A 22603-nucleotide genomic window follows, 5' to 3' on the forward strand; every position below is an offset into this window, starting at 1 on the left:
AGTGTCGGTAGGCCAATCAGAGGCAGGCGGGGCGTTACCATGTCAATGCTCGGACGTAGAATAGATATACGTGGGTACAACGGGTATTGCATAGCCGGGTGGGGCATGGATCTCCAACTTCCATCGTTACAGACTCAGTGCTCTACAGCCGGGCACCGGTCTAGTAATTAAAATAAAGATTTTAAACTGAAAGGAGAAATAGGTGTCTTACCTTCTTATCCAGCAGTTCTGCCTCCTGTATCTCTTCTGTAGAGAAACAACATACTATATTAGTAAATGTGAAAGCCTTTTTAACTTTATTTGGAAGATGGGCCTTGGTTTTTTCAACTTATTTGACTTTGAAGGATTCTCCCTTTTCTAACCAAAGAGAACCTTGCACAATGTCATTGTCATTGTGTCGGGCCAAAATAGGGACGGTGTTGAAATTGGTTGAAACCAAATCCAGGCAATGTTAGATTGTTAGATTTCATGTAAACTTAAATTGTATACCATCAACCCCTACAGTAACATTCACATTATACCCCCCAAATGTGTTGACCCAGGTATATGTGACCTTTATCACACCAGTGCTGGAATATGCTTCACCTGCCTAGGCCGGCCTCCCAAAACACTTGATACAGGAACTGGAATGTCTGCAGAGAAGCTGCTGCCGCATCATTGGGATACCAACTAACTCCTTCCCCACTCTGGAGGCGAGGAGAGAGGAGGCCACTCTAAGGGAATTCAATAGACTACTGAGAGAAGGGACCAGTCCAATGATCCAGAGCCTGTCTACAAATACGTCACTACACACTACAGAATGGGAGGACACTCACACAACCTGTGAGTCACACAAAAAGGTACCAGATGTCGTTCCTACCCAAAGCGTACAAGCTTTACCAGAAGTAATAGAAACCTTTTTAGCGTTGTTTGATAGTTGATTATTAGTTGTGTTTTTGTTTTTTAATAGAGCGGTCCTCTTGTGTCTCAAAATGTAAGAAACATCATAATTCATATTGTTATGCATTGCAATGATGTTTTTCAAATAAACTTGAACTTGATCATGTACAACTCACCAGTGAACTAGAAAAGATAACTAATGTCCACAAACTTTACTTCATTGGCTGATTATGAAGTAAAATATACTTGTTAGCAATGTTTAACAAATAAATATAAAACGGAAACGCTCCTAATGAATTATACGCCGTCGTACTTTTCTAAATAAGAACCGAAAATTAGTTAATAAAAGATAATTCAAGGTTTGTGCCGTCTGTGAAGTCTCATTTATTAACTGTGTCCATGGACATGATGATGAATGCAGCCAAACAATTATGGTTTCCTTATGAAGAAAAGTTAGTTAACCTTTTAACAACTACACTGCGTAACTAATATTTTTGTTGGGGATGTGTAGATTTGGTTATTATAAGTCAATAGTCTGAAACATCTTTCTATACTTTTTTTTCTCATTTCCATACTAAAATCTAATTACATACTTTTCCATACTTGTGTAGGAACCCTGCCCGTCCGCACCCTGTCCGTGAGTGTGCCACGACTGGGATGAGGATCAGCGTCTCCAAATCTGAGGCCATCGTTCTCAGCAGGAAACCGATGGATGGGGCAGTCCAAGTAGGGAATGAGATTTTCCCAGTTGAGGAAGTTTAAATATCTCGGGGTCTTGTTCACGAGTGAGGGTAGGAGGTAACAGGAGATCAGTCATAGAATCGGAGCAGCAGGAGTGGTATTGCAGTCGATGTACTGCACTGTTGTGACTAAAAGAGAGCTGAGCCAGAAGGCAAAGCTCTTGGTCTACCCAGCAGTCTTCATTCCTACTCTCACCTATGGTCATGACTCATGAAGTGTGGGTCATGACCGAAAAGAATAAGGTCGTGGATACAAGCGGGCGAAATGAGTTTTCTCAGACGGGTGGCTGGTATCTCTCTTAGAGATAGGGTGAGAAGTGCAGTCACCCGAGAGAGACTCGCAGTAGAGCCGCTGCCCCTTCGCTTGGAAAGGAGCCAGCTTAGGTAGTTCGGGCATCTAAGTACAGATGGGGGAGTACATCTCTAAACTGGCCTGGGAACGCCTTGGGATCCGCGAGGAGGAAGTTGCTCGGGTAAGTTGCTCGGGTAAGACTGGAAATCTCTGTTGGAACCTTAACCCCCAATGGATGGATGTATCGGTCATTGTCAGTATATGTTTTTGTATATTTTAGTTATTAGTCATATCTGCCCGTGCAATTTTTGTTTACAAAGCCTAAAAATGTTCAATGGATAAACACAATTAAATCATGAATCGCAAATAATTTGTATGACAATTACTCGTCAAGTAAAATGTCATGATTGTGAGGTGTAAAGTAACTAAGTACATTTACTTAAGTACTGTACTTAAGTAAAATGTTGAGTTTTTGAGTTATTTGTACTTCCACGGTCCAATATATTGGTAGTATTTCCAATTCCCAATACTTTTACTTCTACTCCACTGCATCTCAGATCCAACTAGAAAAAGTGCCCTTCTGGGCACAGGTCTCCACCAGGAGGATAGGAGTGTGTGTGATGTTTGGCAAAATGTTTAGGAGTGATATAAACATGTTTGTTTTTTGCAACAATTTTCTTCATTGTGTTGAGGAAATGCAGAGTCAGATCACTCATAGCATCTCTGAGGATAGAATTCTGGATGAGCAGGACATGTGCAGCATTTTGTACAAAACGGGCCACTCCTGAAGACTTTGGAAGGCAATCTTAGCCAATCAGTGTAGAATCTGAGAAATCAAAAAGACTTGTCTTGATCACATGACTACAGAGATCATGTATACCGATTTGCATGAGATTTGGATGAAATCTGTGCGACTAATATAAACAATGTGTTTTGCAGAAATCGGCCTCATGGTGGCGCTATATCCGGCAGATGTGGAGGGATGCAGGGAAAATGTTTTTCCATGCCTCTAGGGAGTGCGCATACAAAGTACACAGAACGATGCAGTTATAGGTAAAAACAGGAATTGCCCTGTTATAGCGCCACCATGAGGCTGGTTTGGAAAAGAAATTGTGTCATGTCGTCCTCAGCCTAGTGGAAATGTGCGTGTATAATGTCACGGAAATTGCACACTGTGTTTGTGATTTGTGGCATTTTGTTCGAAACGGACCAATCATGTGAGCTTTGGAAGCGAATCTTAGCCAATCAGGAAGGAAGATGGGAAATGGTGCAGATCCGTGTTGATCACATGACTATGGAGATAGTGTATACCGAATTGTGTGATGTATGGATAAAATGTGTACGAGTAATCTACAGAAATGTGTTTTGCCTAAATCGGCATCATGGTGGCGCTATAACAGGCCGTTGAGCAATATTTGGGGCAGAGGTTCGTCGTTGGCATCCAGGGAGTGTGTGTGCAAAGTTTGGCATGGATCGGGCCAACGGTGCCGGAGATTAGCTGGTAACAGACGGACGGAAGGAAGGAAGGACGGACGCACACACACACACACACACACACACACACGGACGGAGTGCAAAACATACTCTCTCCCCATGCCTTCGGCCTGGTGGAGACAAATATTGTACTTTTACTCCACTACATTAATTTGAAAACTTTAGTTACTACTTACTTTGTAGATGTTGATTATTATTACAAAATATACATTAACCACATCAGCCCTATATTTCTGACATTTGAAAATAGCCGATCTACAAGCTCACAATGTGTCACGATGCAATGCATTGTGTGCTTGTAGATCTGCTACCCAGTCTCACCCAAACATAGCACAGAATTGCAATTACGTACATAGTACATACATGCCTAGAAAACCCAAAAATCTGTACATGACACCTAAATCCTCCCCATAGACAATGAAGGAGGGGCGCCGTCTCTACCAAACTTGAGCCATGGGAGACACCACCGAGCGGCCCTAAAGGGCTGCGAGTTGCCGTGTCGAGCGTTGTGAAGTTCGGTAGAGCCGACTCAGCCCTGTCTGAGTTGTAACCCGATATGGAAAGAATAGCAAATAATGTAAAACCCGAACTCACCCAGCCACCATAAGCCACGGTGAAATAGCACTTCCGTACTAGTGAAAGCCACGCCTCCGTCACGGTAAAAACAGTAGTCGTGTAATGTACGTATTTTTGGGATTTCTAGTGCTATGTCTGTGAGATGGGGTTGAAAACCTTTGAAAACTTGAAATGGGACATTCTGTATAATTAGTACTTTGTTTTTTTGTACTTTTACTAAGTACATTTTGAGTTCCGAACTTTTCAACTTTGTTGCCTGGATCAACGACAGGTCTGCTACAGGTCTGCTCATGAGGGGCGCGACAACGCAAGCGTAAAAAAAAGCTAAACAGAATCCAGGTCTGGTGAGTCGCGGGCGTGTGCACGAAACGAGTACGCGCGCAACAAATTCACGGGACCGCGCTCACGTAAATACGCTTGCGTTGTCGCACTTCGCGACTTCTCCGCGCAAAAACGCAGGTCTCATTGAAAATGAACCATAGGCGTGTTATATCGCTTCACATTTGAAAGGCCCTTTACTTAATGGAGTAGTTTTATGTTGCAGTATTGATACTTTTACTTAAGTAAAACATTTGAGTACTTTTTCCACCACTGACAGTATGTGTGTAGTGTACAGCATGTGTGCTGAATTTACAGTACTGTGTGTGTGTGTGTGTGTGTGTGTGTGTGTGTGTGTGTGTGTGTGTGTGTGTGTGTGTGTGTGTGTGTGTGTGTGTGTGTGTGTGTGTGTAATATGAGCAGAGACCTTGTAGTGGAGAGGGAGAGCACAGGAAGGCAGAGTCATCGGTCTCCTCTCCTCCTTCTGACTGACTGGTACCCTGAAAGACACACAAGTTGACATCTGAGACTTATTTCAATGTATCAAATGTTATTTTACCCCTAGGGCCCTATCTTTCCCCTTGTGCCTAAACTTTGTAGGCATGTTTTACTATTTTGAAGAACTAGTCTAGTCGCAGAGGCCCGCACATCAAGTAGGCTACAATTTTGGCTATATACAATTATTCCTCAAATACAACCCCCATCAGGACTTACCAGAATGTAACTCACTCTTGGTTGGTTGGATTATACCCAACAATATCAAAATGGTGTCTTCACAATACATTTCACTTCCATTCATCTCTATTTCAGACAGTCATTGGTTGCAGGCCCTCACATCTAGGCCACAATATGGGCTATATACTATTATTCCTCAAATGCAATGCCCTCATGGAACAGAGGTGGCTTGCTCACACAGACGGACAGATGGATATAGAGCTTTTTTCAAATCTTTTTTTTTCTTCGTCTTTTTAACGTTTTCTAAATATGTAATTAGTCATCCTCATACCATCCCTGTCTGTTCATTATTTTTCGGGTATGTTCGACCAGATGAAGCGCTCTCGCCCTTTCTCCCCCAGGCTGAGTTCTTCACACTTCCAGACCACCTGGAGATTGTCAGTTGCTTAATGGGATCATTTGCATTTCACTGTCAGCTCTGAACCTGTCCTAGCAAAGCGATTTCTCTGCTCTAAATAAAAAAAGTAACTTTAAGATGTGTTACCGACAATTAAAACCCATCTGCGAGGAAGTTTGGTAAACATAAAGTCAAGAGTGCAGCCTACCGGAGTGTTGTGGAGCTGTGCCGGGCTTCAACATGGCTACCGGTAATTAGTGTGGTTGCCCTAACAGGGCAACCAGACTATTGTTATTGTACATTTGGATACTTTGACGCACTACTCCTCCCACAGTTTTTGCCGCACACACTCGAGCCATATGTCAAATCGACTGGCTTCATCGGGAATCGTGTGCTTGTATTTTGCTAAGAGATCCGTTGTATAGTTTAATTGATGATTAATTAATTAGTTCTCCATAGACTTATAATGGGGAAGCCCACTTTATGTTTTGGCTTATAACTCTTGAACCATAGGTTGTAAAATCAAAATTATTGTTGCCCTGGATTCCTTGGCTCATGACGCATCTCCCCATATGTGTTAGGATAGATTTTCCGCCATTTTGAATTTTCTTCAAAACACACTTTTATTTTCTGATTCTACAGATTTTGTCCGAATCTCACAGAAATCGGTACACATGATCTCTGGACCTATCGGACTGCGTTTCAATTTTTTTCAGATTTTTTGAATTTTTTTTGTCCGTATCGTTCGGCCTTAATCGTCGTCCGAAGTTAGTGGGAGGGGCCTATTTTACAAAAAATGCCTAAAATCAAGAAACGGAATGTCCAGATGTCGCGGGTGGTTTAATCAACCAAAAGCCAAAAGCGATTCCATTTTCATCCATAGGGGGCGCCGCAAATGCGAAACATTTAACCGTTTCTTGCAGAAACATGATTTTGCGTTTTCCCCTATAACTCTTGAACCGTAAGTCGTAAAATCCAAATTTCTTTTTCCATGGATTCCTTGGGTCATGATGCATTTCCACATATAGGCCACGCCCATTTTCGACCTGGAAGAAAATCCTGCAAATTTGCATTTTCTCCAAATTTGGCTCCTCCTCCTACAGATTTTGTCCAAATCTCACAAAAATCGGCACACATGATCTCCGGACCCATCCGATTAAAACACCAACTGCAGAATTTTGGTACTGCGTATCGTTCAGCCGTAATCGTCGTCCGAAGATAGTAGGAGGGGCCTATTTTACAAAAAATGCCATAAATCACGAACGGAATGTCCAATCCATCCCAAATTTTAATCGCATGTCGCGGGTGGTTCAATCAACCAAGTTCCAAAAGCAATTCCATTTCCATCCATAGGGGGCGCCGCAAATGCGAGAAATGTAACCGTTTGTCGCAAAAACATGATTTTTGGGGGATAAATCCCCTCCCAATTACTTACGCATGATCGCAGGGGTGACGCGACATTGTAATTGGCTGGCAATATCAGTGGGAGGGGCATATGTAAGCCACTGCGGCAACCACACTTTGCAATTTTTTAAAATTGCGACCTTTCTAGTTTGCATTGACATTGATGTCCTCCTTTCAGGAAATAAATCCAAAACTTGTGTGAATACTTCCACGGCCTTACTAAAAGGCAAACACTATCTTCTCTCAATCTCTTCCATATCGCACACGTGCACCAAATTCATGTAAACAAGAGACAAATAAAGAGACTATATAGTACATGTTTGCTGTCTTCATACTGCAGGTACGTTTCACAACGTGGCACAGGCGATCTGACTGATAATATAGCCATATCTGTATGGAGATCTGTCAGATCTTGTCCCTTTTCATCATTATTCAGATTATTTTTTTGTCAGGCAGAATCACGATAAACGATCTTATCACCAGGTATTTTTCATGTTGATTTTTCTCTGAAGTGTTGTGCATACAAATTACATCAGGGACCTCCGTTTATTCCCAAAACGATTAGGCATAAGACAAGATAGGGCTCAATTTTGTCCGACCCTAGTGTTGGGTAGTAGGACACCTCATCTAGTGGTTGACAATAAATAGTATTTGAAGCAAGCGACAAGCAAGCAAGCGACAAGCTCCACCAGGAGAGTGAGACAAGTTCAGACGACGTCTTAAAACGTGCACATTGTAGCTTTATGCCTAGTTCTAGCTGTTTCATGTTTACGCTGAGATTTACACATTACTAAATACAAAACAGATTGCTCCACACAAGCTTAGCTAAATTATAATTACACCTAGAATGTGAATCTAACCGGCAGATACCTCTACAGAACATTGCACACATACAGAACTTCTGTCTGTCTTTCAGCTTTCTCCTTCTTGCATGCTTTTGTCCTCTCTCTCCCCTGTCTTTCTGTCTCTCTAATTTCCTCCCTCTCTCCCTCTGTCTCAGCGACAGGTGCTGAGGTGCATGCACTAAGCGGCTCTCAGTGGGACTAACAGAAACGTTGGGTAGCTGTAGGGAAACAGCTGATGGAGAGTGACAGATGCTAACAGGGAAGTGGGGAGGATCTAATCCTTGCTCATTTGAGGGTCGCGACCCAGTGCATTCTGGAAAACAGCTGTCTGCTTGACAGGCCTAATTGTTTACGCAGGCTTGATTTATACTTAAAGGACCACTTCACCACTTTTCAACCTATCTTCATATAATATGTCCTCATAATCATGATAAAATGGCACAATTTTTTTCTACTCAGTCTGTGTCTCATAGGGGGGCTGTGGGCAGTTGAGAAACCCGTCCACCAGTGACATCATCGTTAGGCAGATTCTTTTTTTAAACAAGAGTTTTCGCATTGCAACTTTTCAAGACTAGAAAGCCTGCCGTTTCTATTAGCTTGGATTCCCCATCGATGATGTCACTGGTGGACGGGTTTCTGAACTGCCCACAGCCCTCCCATGAGACACAGACTGAGTAGAAAAACAATTCAGTCAGACAACTCACGAATAGATTTACCAACATTTATTGAAGAAAGAGAATAAAAGTGTGCATATGATATTAATCTTGGCGTTCGGCTCTGCTGCATTTTCTCCCTGCTCGGCACGATTAAACACCATCATAAAACATTAAGAGCAGGGAGATAGATATACAATAAAACCCCAATGGGGGACATAAATAACAGATCCCACCAGTGGTGGTGGTGGGAGCAAACATCACATAACAACCAGGAACCATATGCAGAGGAAGGCAGGAAGAGCATGCAGTCTAGTGAGCTTAAGTAGCCCGCCAAATTGATCAGCTGACTGCCACATCAGCGAATGATGTGTGGAACTTGCACACACTTATACACCCACATACTGTAGTAATGCAGCATGTTAACCCCTTGAGTATAGTATGCGCCTTTGAGCACGGCATGAATCTCCTCGAGTATGTCTGACTGAACTAACTCCGCAAGCTACGCATCATTTGTGCCATTTCATCATGATTATTAGTGAGGACCTATTATATGAAGATGGCATACCCTACCTGTGCCAAGACGTAAAGTTGCGTCATTTTTTTATTTTTTTAAAGGTATATTCAGTGATTTTACTTAATTCAAATATCACTTATTTTTTCTTTTTTTCTGGATAATCCTCCCTACTATAGAGTGTGCTGACCATGTAAGGAGTTCCTCCCTGTCCCCAGTGAGCCCCTGGGGTCAAAAAACCCTAGTTTCAGTTTTGGTGGCGGGTGGCAAAGCCTTCATCCAATCAGGATAAGAGGGGCCTTCCTCCAATCATGATCGACTGGGGGCGGGCCTTGGTGCACATGCGGTTGGCCTGTTGCACTTCCCCCCACTGTAGAGCGTGCATGTGCACATTTTGTTACCGGGTAGACTGGGTGGTTTTCCAAATCATCCAAATCACTGAATGCTCCTTTAAACGTTTCTTTTTAATATATAGATTTTTTTTTTTTTCAGATTTAAAAAAAAATGTTTTTCTGACGTGCATGCGATGTGCACATGGATGCGTCCATGGTTATTTATTCTTTCAATTGTCCCCATATCTCTGGCAACTGCACTGCATTTCTGTTTAACAGGTGGTGCAGATTGGGTTAATTGCACGTGGCACACATTGAAAAGAGCCAGTCTAGAAGATGGGCTGTTTTTGGTGCACAACACCTAAATGTATAAATCAGGCAGAGTATGTCATGGGAGTCCTTCTAACTTTCTCAACACAGATCTGCAGATACAAATATTTCTACTCATCATGGGTTACAGCGGTCAGTTCTCTCAGAACCTAGTATGATGAGTGAAGCCACCTTGTGATTCAGATTAGTAACTGCAGTCAAAAACTAATATTACTCCAGAAAGTAAACATTATCTTACAATCTTACAATATATCCACGGAATCTCTGTAGTACGTATGTCTGTAATCCACGTGTGTTGTGTTTCTCGAGAACCGTGCGACCGACCGACTTCAAACTTGACATGCACGACAACGCCGACCCGAGGGAGTGCAGTGTCCGGCGTCGAGTCGGTCGGGTGTAGGCGTTTTTTTTTCTTAACATGCATCTTTTCCAAGTAGGCCAGTGCCCAACGGGCAGACAGAAAGACTGACAGACAGTAAGGCAGACAGACAGACAACTACCTGATGTTTTATAGGCATTGCGTAGACGGGCTCTGTGATTGGACCGACCCCTCGTCTGTCAAGACTTTGGTAGATATGGCCCTCCTCCTCCTCAGACAGCGGCTCCCCCTCTATGTCCTCCTCCCACCTGCTCCTCCTCTCCTCCTCATCCTCCTCCTCCTCTTGTTCCCTGTCATCTAGCTCCTCATCAGAATGTCCGGGAGATGGCAGGCGGGGTTGACTGATGACATACTCTGGCCATGTGTCCCTGTACAAACAAAACGCACGTGTGTATTATAGTCTCTGTCGGGTGGAAACCTTGTATGTCCAAAACAATTACTTTTTTAATTATCACCATCTTTTTCAAAGAACAAAGGCGAGCTGGCACATAATTAAAATGTTTTTAAATTATGTGTAACCCTATCATCAAATTAAAAGGCTTTTTATAGTGAGTCCTTGCTCGAGTGTGCTTGAAGTTTGCCCTTTGATGGGACCCCCAGGGGTCATCACCATGCTGGCTTGTGGTGGACATATTTGTCAAAATTCAATTTTTGCCACGGACATGGAAAATGACTGGACAATAGAAACAAATAAAGAGCTAGCCCTGAATGACTGTAACAGGTCTGTAACTGAGAGTGTATAAATGGAACCAAATGGATCCATTTGCACACTATGGGCTGTATTTTGCATGTCTTAAGTACCAGGTCTTATTACTTAACTTAAGACCTGGAGGCGTGGTCAATGCTCTTTGGCCACTCAGAATAGCCAAATGGCATTGATCACGCCTCCAGGTCTTAAGTTAAGTAATAAGACCTGGTACTTAAGACACGCAAAATACAGCCCTCTGAGTTCACTCATTTGCACATGCACTCTCAGAGTTAAGGGTGTCCTTGTAAACAAAACTTTTGAGAAGCACTAGTACTAGTATGCCATAGCATCGTGTTGTAGTAAATAACTGTCATACATATTCTGAAGAAAACCTGGAGACTGACATTCAGCCTCTTATGATCAAAAATGTGCCACAGACAAGGCCAAGTCTTTGCCACGGACACATTTTGTCCATGTATGGACATATTGATGACCCTGGGGACACCCTTTTCAACTATTACATTTTGTACTGAGGGGCTCATCCAGATATCTTGACTGTGTGCGCCCTCTAGTGGCCGTAACATAATGAGATCATTATTGGCCTCAGGATCAGTGTTTTTCCTCTCTAATATTTCATTAATTATACTGCTATCACTCACCAAAAATAGCAGATCACCAAGCTGACAATGCAGTTGCAGATCGGCTATTTTCAGTGAGCAACCCAGTCGAACGACAAATATGAATCAAGCTATAATAACCACTTAAGCCCTATACGATACAAGGTGATGTGAGCTTGCAGAGCTCATTTTTGCCTATGATGACATGCTCAAAATAGGGACATCATGATGAAAGTGGTTTTAACCACTTAAACCTAATATATCCCCCAGCTACTTTTTTTTCGCTTCTACACTAAATATCTTCTCCGTAAATAGCCAATCTACAACCTCGCAATGTGTTGCGTTGTTTGTAGATCTTCTATTTCCGCGGAATGATTGCCACACAATAGGGTCCATGTGGTTGACCTCTCCTTTTTGTCTGACTTCGCTGTAGAAATGGCATAGAAGTGTTTGAAAACACTATTTACTGTGTGTAGAGCGCAGTGCTGGTGTCGGGGTGGTAGGTGACAGACTGAGGGTGGCCGCTGTCAGATAGAGAGCGTGGTCTGGCTGGGGGAACAGCAAACGACCTGCCGGTCAGAGACGAAGACCAGACGGCCGCGGCTAACGCTGATCTGCAATAAACCAAGGAGGAAGAAGAGGGACTCATGAATATAGGTTTAGATCCGGAACAACCCAAGGAATCGGAATCAGTTCAAGCACATTTGGAACCGTTTACGGAACTGTTTTTGAAGGGCGCTAGCCCCTCCTATGTCCAGCTTTGAGGGTGCGTGTAAACACAATAAAACGTTGTCCTAACACGAACATTAAATGCCATTGATAATGAATGGCCAGTTTTACGTCATTGTCCCAACACAAACATTATAAGGGCTCTATTTTCGTCCATGCTAAACACCTTATCCCTAAACTACTTTTTTACTATTTTGAAAAACATTTTTGAATAGTTAAAATAGCCAATCTACATCGACACGTTGTGAGCTTGTAGATTGGCTATTTTAACTATTCAAAAATGTTTTTCAAAATAGGGGGGGAAAAAAAAAAGGAAAAAAAGGTCAAAGTAGTTTAGGGATAAGGGCATTGACGAAAATAGAGCCCTAAATGCCATCGTGTGCCATTGCGTAAACACAAATATTGAAGACAAATGTGAGGACGCAAATTCTAATTGGCCAGAATTAGATGATGTATGATGATAAGAGTGCCCCTCACTTCACATGGGAGTGGATTTTTTTTGGTCCATTAGTACTCTCTCAGAGTTACAGTTCTGTAAGGTTTCCTTTGGATTAGTAAGAGAAATCTATGAAAATCTGGGAACTAAATCGTTACCAAGAAATTTCTTCACCAATGTGTTTCTAAAGGTGTCTAATAACATGTACTAAAAGTTTGAAATTCAACTCCTGTGGGAAATTGAGTTTATTAGCATAATATGTGACCATACCCATAACATCCTATATAAGGCAAAAAAGTCCAAATTTCATCATTCTTTAAGTAACATGTGACATATGAAACTAGGGTGTTTGCATGATTCTGAATCCATTCCAAGCATTAGTTTTGCACAAAAACACTCCTTGGGAGGAAAACGGCCACACAAACGTGATGAGGTCAGCATATTTGGTCAAGTGGATATGGTCTAATTTAGCCCAAGGAGTGTTTTTTGTGCAAAACTAATGCTTGGAATGGATTCAGAATCATGAAATCACCCTAGTTTCATATGTCACATGCTACTTAAAGAATGATGAAATTTTGACTTTTTTGCCTTATATAGGATGTTATGGGTATGGTCACATATTATGCTAATAAACTCAATTTCCCACAGGAGTTGAATTTCAAACTTTTAGTACATGTTATTAGACACCTTTAGAAACACATTGGTGAAGAAATTTCTTGGTAACGAATTAGTTCCCAGATAAAATACCCTTACTATAAGGAATCAGACCATTAAGAGGGAATCGCTAAGGAACCGGAATCGTTAAAATCCTAAAGGATCCCAACCCTAGCCTGGTAGAACCACTCCCCCTGCAGAATGAAATATCTGGCGAGGGGAGGGGCGGTTTACGAGGCTATACCAACCCTACAAATGAAGATAAATATGATACTGGTGGAAGGGTGAGGAGAGGAGAGGAGAGGAGAGGAGAGGAGAGGAGAGGAGAGGAGAGGAGAGGAGAGGAGAGGAGAGGAGAGGAGAGGAGAGGAGAGGAGAGGAGAGGATGGCAGAAGGCTGGGGGTTAGGTACCTGGGCCTCTCAGGAGAGGGGTCGGGCTGCGGGGTGGAGGGGAGAGGAGAGGAGAGGAGAGGAGAGGATGGCAGAAGGCTGGGGGTTAGGTACCTGGGCCTCTCAGGAGAGGGGTCGGGGCTGCAGGGTGGAGGGGTTCGGGGGACAGAGGAGAGGAGAGGAGAGGAGAGGAGAGGAGAGGAGAGGAGAGGAGAGGAGAGGAGAGGAGAGGATGGCAGAAGGCTGGGGGTTAGGTACCTGGGCCTCTCAGGAGAGGAGAGGAGAGGAGAGGAGAGGAGAGGAGAGGAGAGGAGAGGAGAGGAGAGGAGAGGAGAGGAGAGGAGAGGAGAGGAGAGGATGGCAGAAGGCTGGGGGTTAGGTACCTGGGCCTCTCAGGAGAGGGGTCGGGGTGGAGGGGTGGAGGGGTTCGGGGGACAGAGGAGAGGAGAGGAGAGGAGAGGAGGGCAGAAGGCTGGGGGTTAGGTACCTGGGCCTCTCAGGAGAGGGGTCGGGGTGGAGGGGTTCGGGGGACAGAGGAGAGGAGAGGAGAGGAGAGGAGGGCAGAAGGCTGGGGGTTAGGTACCTGGGCCTCTCAGGAGAGGGGTCGGGGCTGCGGGGTGGAGGGGTTCGGGGGACAGCGGGTTTTGGGGCGATGGAGGCAGAAGGGACCAAACCATGAGAGATGTGACTCTATGGAGACGCAGGTCAGGGACACAGTTAGACTATGCTGTATGTACACACACATCCAAAGGTCATGCAAATGCATACACATCATTAACGCTTAATTAATGATGAATCAATTATGAACATCATACTGTATTACATAAATTCATCATGAGTGTATCATTCATTCTTGGTCCTCACCATTAACTAATGGTAGTCACTGTGATTTAACCAAGTGTATATATCATTAGTTAAGGACGTTAATATTCCACCGTTCCACTAATATGCCCATGATGAATGCTCATAGGCTGGTCGGAGTCTCTGAACGACCACCAGCCACCAGGGACAGAGTGGTGAGGGAATTAAAGGTAGGGTAAGTTATTATTATTATGTTTTTATAGTATAGTATAGTATAGTATAGTATAGTATAGTAGTATATTCTGATAGTAATCATTGGTACAGTATGTTTGCTCATTAACAGGGGTATCCCTGCATTTTCAGGTCGGGATACTAATTTTGGCAGCACTAGTATATTGTACTGTACACTCAAAGCAAATATACTACAGGCAGCAGCTGTTAAGTGTTTACATTAGGCTATCTATTCTTATCTGTCTAAAGCGTTATAATGGAAAGAATAGAACAAAAAACGTTGAACTTACATATTGCTTGTCAGATTTCCTCCTGAAACTGAACTTTGACATATTGGTCAAAACTGAAGCTGGTAAAGTCAGCTTCAGCTGTCTGCCTTTTGGTGAAGCCAGCTTGAGAAGACAATGGTTTACTACTTTGAAGTCGAGAGAATCGTAGCCATTTTCTCTATATTCATGTTGTGATATCAGAGAGAGGCTCTATGATATGAAACCATCTGTGACTGTGTAAATATAAATATCAGCAGACGCGGTTGGTTAGGTGAGGAAGGACGCTTTTGTCTGAAAACTGACCTAGCTACAACAGCGGCGCTGGTTGGCTGGGAGTGAAGCGACGAGCCAGTCAGAGTCGAGTTTCAATCCTCTTAGCAACGCGTGTGTTTGAAATCTTTCGATTAGTTTTAACCAGTAGGAGGCACTGTTAGGCTATATATTTTCTATCTGCCTCTTTCTCAGTACCACTCTCTTGTTGAGCCCTCAAGTTCCAAGGTGTTCTTTAAAATGTTTGGTGTGAGATGAAATGTGTACCCAGTCCACATACTGCCACCTGTCCAGACCAACCTTTCAAAAGAGCAAATTGGGGGTTGGGGGGGGAGGACATGGTTGATGCACATTGGTTGCAGGCTAGTTGCAGGGTGAGATGCTGCATGTGATTTATGAAATAATTTAAAAAGAATTGTGGTTCAGTGTGTACTTTGACAGTGCAAATCAATGTAACTAAAAGGAACAGTCGAGAAATCGTAGAGGTTTCATGTTTATTCATGACATTTATAATAGACTTCACAAGGACAGGACAACTCATAACAAGACAACCGATAAATGATTTTTTTACAGCACAAACAAAAAAAAAGAAATCATATAGTCATCTTTAAATATATCACTTTATAGTTTTAACATTACATATTGTTTTCCATATACAACTCTGTTACTTCCCTGGACGTATAATTTGTATATCCTGCTAAGACAAGTCCAGTCATTTATAGACTTGTAATTCACACACACAATGTCAAAGAACACAGACTATGGGGATTATTTGGAGCTCCATTTAAGATTTGTAAACTACATTTTATGCACTGTATTCGTATACCACAAACAGAAAATGAGAAAATTACTGATTAAATTCACACATTTTCAAGTCTTGAATTCTGGGAAAAATACATGAAATGACATATCCAACACTCCTTCCAATCAACTACACAAAACATGTCATCGCTGTCGAGCAGAAAACCTATCTGCATTTATTATTTTTTCTAATGGTCATTTTATATTTTGTCATACAACAGTATATCGCAAAGTAGCCAATATAGAAGCTTGAAGCCCCAAAACAGAAACGCCGTTACACCAGGTTGAGCGTCGCTAAGTCTTTCTTGTGGGTTTTATAAATAATGAACCAATGAAATGTATTAACAAGAGCTTGTGACTAAATAACTTGACTCATTGGAAAGTAAGTTTTGGACATACAAGGTTTCCACCCGACAGCGATAATGTCCCACATGCTGCCAGAACCAACTAACAGAATTAAAAAAACTCCAAGCAAAACCAAATACACATTTGTGACTTTTTCCATACACGTTTACATTTATGATATGGACTCTTTACAACTGCAATGGGCATAAAGATCAACAAAGGAATGTTTTAACCTCAACAGCGATAGTTTCTCTTAAGTTCTCCAACGTCTTGTCAATCCTTTCAAAGAATTTGGACAGGTAGCAAGGAGTGAAATTAACCTTTTTGTTTGTCTACCCTGGTAATTAGGAAATCACAATAGGACCTGGTATAGTAGATGGTAGACTCATCACCCAACAGTAGCAGTAAAAGCACTTGGCAGATGCCTGTTGTAGTATTTTTCTTCTGGCAGCTTCATTAACCCATTAACTTTTCATTCTTTTGAGCCATCTGTGCAGCACTTTTAAACTGTTTTGATAATTGCTGTACAAATACAGCTGATTATTTATTTAAAAAATGTATATATTTTTGTATTATTTATAATTTAAGATTAAGAGCCAATCACCACGATATCATGGATCAAAGTATATGTACTGTAGTAAGTGACTACCCTAACACAAGCCAACAGCATTACTGAAAGTGAGAATTAGATTACTAATTCACATCCAAGAGTGAAGAAGAGAAGGCATTTAGAAACGACCTTTGGATACAATTCACACCAGTGTTCCAAGCCGTCTGAAACTCCGGTGTGGACTGAGGGTTGAGATGAGCGCCTAGCATTTGGGGGTTCAAGAGATGTTGAGCAGAGCTGAATAGTGCACAGAAAATGTGCGTGTGTGAAAGAGTTAAGAGATCAGAATGTAAAACGATATCTGTATGGGTGTACAGTAAAATTCCCATTGTTAATTTTTCCATTTGTAAACTCTTAAACCCATATATTTTGTTGACTGAGGTCCCACGGGAGTGTGCACTAGGCCGCCTCCCATTTCCCTCTACACCAAAAATAGCCCATCTTCAAGCTGACAATGCAGCATGTTGTGGGCTTGTGAATCTGCCATTTTCGCCCATCATGACATGCCCAGAATAGGGACGCTAGGGTTCATGTGGTCAAATTAACATGGAGAATTTTACTGCGTGTGGTGGGAGGAGGCAGATTAGAAGATGGGTATGTAGTTGTCAATCTTGGCACGGTGCCTCTGAGCGATGCACTCAGCGATCCAGACAATATTGCGACATTCCTGTTCCTTTAGCTTGACGTAGGCATAGAACACGCTGAAGTGGAACTGGTTCAAGAACGCCAGCTTGTTCAGCTTCACCTGCCATGACACATAGTATCAAATTAACAAACTAGAAAATAAAAGCTCCAAAAATAACAGTTTGACAGTAACACATGGTATCAGATTAACAAAATGGCAGTAACCACTTTTAGGTTTCATTTTATTAGACGTACATGCATTTACCTCGTGCCTTTGAAAGTCAGGCTATATTCCTTAATCCTGAGATTTATGGTGAAGGAATTGTGCTGCTGAATTCACTAATTTGCACAGCTTGTTATGGATATTATGATGAAGTCCATCCCCAAAACCCACAAAGAGTCACAAACAAGATAACAAACTATATCCCCTCAAAGGAGTGGCTTTACCCTGAGACTACCATATTTGTATTTCTGTGTGTTGCTTACTTCATGTTCAAAGAATCGGTCTTCCAGTGTTTTGTCTCCTGGGTTGCTGCCAGCACCTTCAAACAGCATCTTGTAATCCTGACAAACAGCAGGGAAATAAAAGCGTTAAAAGATCCCTTACCCCCCCCCCCCCCCCTATTTTCGGTGAGTTTATTTAAAAAATGTACACGTAAAAAAAACACCCCTGTGCGAACTGCGCGGTGCAATGCCTGTGTGTGTGTGTGTGTGTGTGTGTGTGTGTGTGTGTGCGCGCGCGCGCGCGCGCGCTTTAGGCTGCTCACTGTTCATACTCCAAGCATACATAGGGACACACATGGCCAGTCATTGTCTCAAAAATAAAAAAATAATTGAAATGTACTCTTGCCACTCTGTGATCTGTGACCCAGTACCTTTGTTTTCCATCTACATTTCTCACACCCTACAATGTTTGGGCTCATTATAAACAAAAGCAATAGTTATGTTAAAATATAAACAATTATACTAAATACATAATTAGGCCTACATTATTATCTTGAAAGTACATTGTAATTACTTTAAACTGCAATACAAAGGATATTTACATTTTGTGGTTCTAAAACTAAAAGACTAGGTTTCAAATTGTGAAATTATTCAACAATGCAGTTTTGAATGTATGCCGAAAAGAAGAGAACCAACATTTAAAAAAAAAGATATACATCTTTTTTGTAATAGTTTGTATAATAAATTAGTACTCTTTACAAGTCCCCACTTACAGGGTAGTAGTCTGCCACAGCTTTGACCTGCTCATAGTCATCAGCGCGGGCTAGCTGTGCCAGACCCTCCGGGTACAGCTTGCCACAGTGGGGGAACAGCTTGGCCCGGTCCTCCTTGGAAAGCTCCGTACCGAATGAGTTAATGGTGATGATGAAGGCCCTTCTGTCTGCCTCAAACTGCAGCAAAGGGAATAGAAAAGGGGACAAATGTGACTCACTTCACAAAATGTTGGTATTTAATTTTAGATGAATCCATTATTCAGAGTGACTTAATATTACTTTGACTGACTTACACTGAAAGCAGTAGACTGTTAAATGTCAAGATTACGTACAAACAAGCCTGAAACATACTCCACGCAAGCACAAGAACACTTCCAAGATATGCAAGATTGATTTCACGCATTGTTGCGTTCAGGAATGTGTCACCAAACTAATACAAACTAATGAGAAATGCCAAACTATAATAACTTTGGTTGTCAGCCTACTGAGCCTAGCAATCACCAATCATCTGTGGGAAACAACAAACTCACCTCGAGAATAGGGCACATGGTATCAGCTGTTGTTCCTCCCAAGTTGGAGCAGAATTTGTAAAACGCCTCCAGATAAGCCTGACAATCACAAGAGCATAAAAACAAAAATTGGGTTTACAACGAATTATTTCAATGTCACCAATATAAATCATACATTGTATAAATGATACTTTAGCGTCATGAACTGTATGCGTTAGTGAGGGATGCTCTGGCACCTTGTAAAGTGTGTTACGGATAATTTCAATGTTCATCTCATCCAAGTCCTGTTCAGATATACAGTCCTGGAAGAAGGCAGCTGAAAGTGAAAGAAAGGGGGGAAAATCAGACCACTGTACTTGTGCTGTACTGTACTGTACTAGCCCTCCTCCCTGGTCTGTATGTGTCTGTGTGTTAGGCTGTGCAACAGTGTCTGTCTATAAGAGTGGTTGCTCAAAAGAAAATCACTAGAACAAAATAAACGAACAGAGAGAAATACTGCAGAGTGCTCCATTAGGTACTGGATTATTAGTCTCTCAATACAGACGAGACCGTTGGCTCACACAAATTATATACAAATACAAATGCTTCCACCTAACAGTCACTGTACATCGGAACTTCTGAAAATGCATAGCATCCCCCAACTTCAGTGTCACATTTGCAGTCGCATAAATAATAGCTACTGGAACTAAATGTGTTGAAGCCCATCTAGCCAAGTGCTTAGCAGAAATGTATATTCAAAAATATTTTTTCTTGCACGGAAATGACAAACAGATGTCACACATTAACGTTGTGAGAGAGACTCTCTCTGTAGCATTTGAATATTGTGGAAGAGTTGTCTGGCTTAAGGACTATGTACGGTATGAATAGCCATACCAATACCAATTGCCAGAAAATTCTCTTTAGTAGAGAGTTGCAGATACCAAACGAAAGGATCAACAGTAAGTCTTCTAGTTATGTACAAAGCATGAATTCCAAGCAATCACATCTACTCAAGTGTCTAATAAAAATGGGTACAAAGAATTAGGTACTGATTGAATTGTGGATTGAATCGCAACATTGAACAGTATGTTGATAATTACAAAAAGTCACACAAACATGTTAAGCTCCTCTGTTAACTACCCAACACAAGTTCAAATGGCGCTTTGCAGACACTTGTCTCCATGGCTTATTTAGTGACCCTTGTGACGATTTTTCTGCATGAACGCATGTTTAGCCATGGGACTGTACTAGAACATTATGATCATTTGGACGCATCGATATGCAATTAGGTATTTTATAGGAACAAATAAAATATGGAACACTGACTGATGCTTGTGCAGGTAGGTACAATAATGCCATACAGAGCTCCCAAGCATTTGGCTCAGACCTACAGTTTATATAGTATTATAACCAACTCCATTCAGAGGAGAAATGTTTTAGCCAAGAACATTGGTGCGTGTGTGCGTGTCCTTACCCAGAGGTGTGTCTACCAGGATGGCATTGTACAGCTCAGCTGGCGTCTGAGCGATATTGACTGCCTCCATCTGTTCAAAACTGCCCAGTGGATGGCACTTGGGCACCAGCTCAGAGATGGCCCGCTGGTGCAGCGTGCCTGTGATCAGCAGTATGACATTATCAATCATGTAGCTGTATCTGTGGTCAGGAAGGAGAGAGAAAGAGGAGACGTAAGGCACAACACGGAGAGGAAGAAAGATAGGTACACACTCCAACACAGAGTCAGAGAGAGGGACAATACTGTAAGCCACAATGTTTCTTCTGGTGGAATTTAATGTTAGACCAAAGCATGCTTCAGCTATCATTCTAGTTTTGGAATGTGTAAAGCCCAAGAGAAGTTGAATTTGAAGAGTGCTTCACATACCCAGAAATTAACTTGCATTTATGAAGTCATATGTACTACTATTCACCCATTCAAAGAATATAGTGGAATCAATATCCTTTGGCAAAAGGCATGGCACACAGTAGGTTGCTTCCCAATATGAAGAATGTCTTGTGATTATTCAGAGCTTACGTGATGAAGTCCATGAAGCTAGCCAGTGGCTCATAAGATTGGTTCCTCATATGGCGAAACTCCACCACCATCTTCTCTTTCAGTTTGTCGTCAATAACAGACACCGTTAGAGGAGAGGCTTCATTGGCCAGGAAGCTGCCATAGTCCGTGCTCTGCAAGTGGAGCTTTAGGTCTGTGGGGGGTCAGAAACATAAGAGGGTACCGCACAATCGAACATAAGATGAATGGAAGAAAAACACGAATATAGGCTTTATGTGGAGTTTGGAAGCACTTGTCGAAGTCAATGAACGGACCTGTGTACCAACTGTTTCTCATTTGCACATAATGCAGCAGCGCGACCCGTTAATAAAAACGAGTGCTTCCAAACTCCAACACAAAAAGAATCACCTGCACGTCCTGCAGAGAATCTCTTGACAGAAAGTAGCTCATAACATGTCTATGGTGGATTTTTATGAAACAAAAGCTTGGCAGATTGAAAGAGGATAATTCAAGCTTTCCCTACAGCTGCAATGTTGGTGAGTTTAACGTTGTTTAATACAAGCAGATCACAAAAGCAAATTGGATGAGTGGGGAGTCAATGGAGGGTATTGCAACTCTAGATTCATCCCTGATCCCATTATAAAATAAATCTAGAGTTGCAAATTGCGGCTAGTATTGACCTGTGCTTTCTTGAACTGTGCTTACTCTACACTGTTAATACAATTTTCAGTCAAAATGTTTTGGACGTATATAGCCCCATTACCCCCATATGGGAGGGAGAGGTTCCATATGGAGCTATAGGCTTACACCTAGGATGATTTAGACACTCGTGTATTGATTGATTGAAATATTTATTAACAGTCACTCAATTCAAAGACTTAACTGTGAGTGGACGACCCAATAAAGCATTACACTTGTTTACAAGAGGGTCCACCTTGTTCAATTCATCAAAACATTTAGTTTAGTGGTGGTCACATTAGGTCAAACAACTACGGTACAATACAACGTAAACGTGAAAAGGTGTACTAAATAAATACACACCGTTACAAATATAACACATAACATGTCATTAACAGGGGACAGCATAACGTTAGCTAACGATCGCCCTAAATTGCTTTAGCTTAAGAGTTAGCCGTTAGCTTACGCTATGGACCAGAGCTGTTAGCCATCTGCTACACTCACCTTCCAGCGTTTCACATTGGACCAGATTTAAATAATCTCCCTGAGAAAGGATTCCGGCTTTAAACCCCCTGACCAGACCCTCCAAATAGCCGTTGTCGACGTTAAAATACAACTCCGAAAAAGGCATTTTGACAGGGGTTGTGGAAAATACAACACACGGATGTTATTCGTGACAGTCGGGAAGAGAGCTGCCAAGTACCCGCTGATACAGTGAAATGGGTGACCTATCGAATTCAGTGACTCAACGTCTCATGTCACTGTGGCTCTCCGAAGTGGAAAGCCTACTTGTGCATAGTGACCTCTGGAGACACGCTTTTCATTATGTCACCAACATCGGTGTAATACCGGCTCTGAACGCAACGATCAGCTGGCAAAATCATGTGACCCATCATGTGACGGATATTTATTTATAGAT

General features: G+C 42.1%; 2 protein-coding genes across 2 annotated transcripts in view; both read right to left on the bottom strand.

Annotated features, from left to right (window-relative positions):
• Positions 1 to 14909, bottom strand: part of cep89 (centrosomal protein 89) — a 109739-nt gene extending 94830 nt beyond the window's left edge. Inside the window, exons 1-6 of the mRNA XM_079497739.1 lie at positions 14665 to 14909; positions 13926 to 14032; positions 11601 to 11747; positions 9950 to 10196; positions 4727 to 4799; positions 212 to 246 (exon numbers count right to left, since the gene is read on the bottom strand). Coding sequence (XP_079353865.1) covers positions 212 to 246; positions 4727 to 4799; positions 9950 to 10196; positions 11601 to 11747; positions 13926 to 14032; positions 14665 to 14706 — 651 coding nt within the window. The 5' untranslated portion in view covers positions 14707 to 14909. The remainder of the gene's footprint in view (positions 1 to 211; positions 247 to 4726; positions 4800 to 9949; positions 10197 to 11600; positions 11748 to 13925; positions 14033 to 14664) is intronic.
• Positions 14910 to 15390: 481 nt separating this feature from the next.
• atp6v0d1 (ATPase H+ transporting V0 subunit d1) lies at positions 15391 to 22452 on the bottom strand. The gene is made up of 8 exons (XM_079497905.1): positions 22189 to 22452; positions 21028 to 21199; positions 20473 to 20651; positions 19256 to 19335; positions 19041 to 19118; positions 18511 to 18687; positions 17780 to 17857; positions 15391 to 17414 (listed from the first exon to the last, which is right to left on the bottom strand). The coding sequence occupies exons 1-8, from the start codon at positions 22313 to 22315 to the stop codon at positions 17253 to 17255; spliced, it is 1053 nt and encodes a 350-aa protein (XP_079354031.1). The 5' UTR covers positions 22316 to 22452; the 3' UTR covers positions 15391 to 17252.
• Between the last annotated feature and the right edge of the window lie 151 nt (positions 22453 to 22603).

The sequence above is a fragment of the Electrona antarctica genome, assembly GCF_951216825.1.
Source record: "Electrona antarctica genome assembly, chromosome: 3".
NCBI classification, from domain to species: domain Eukaryota; kingdom Metazoa; phylum Chordata; class Actinopteri; order Myctophiformes; family Myctophidae; genus Electrona; species Electrona antarctica.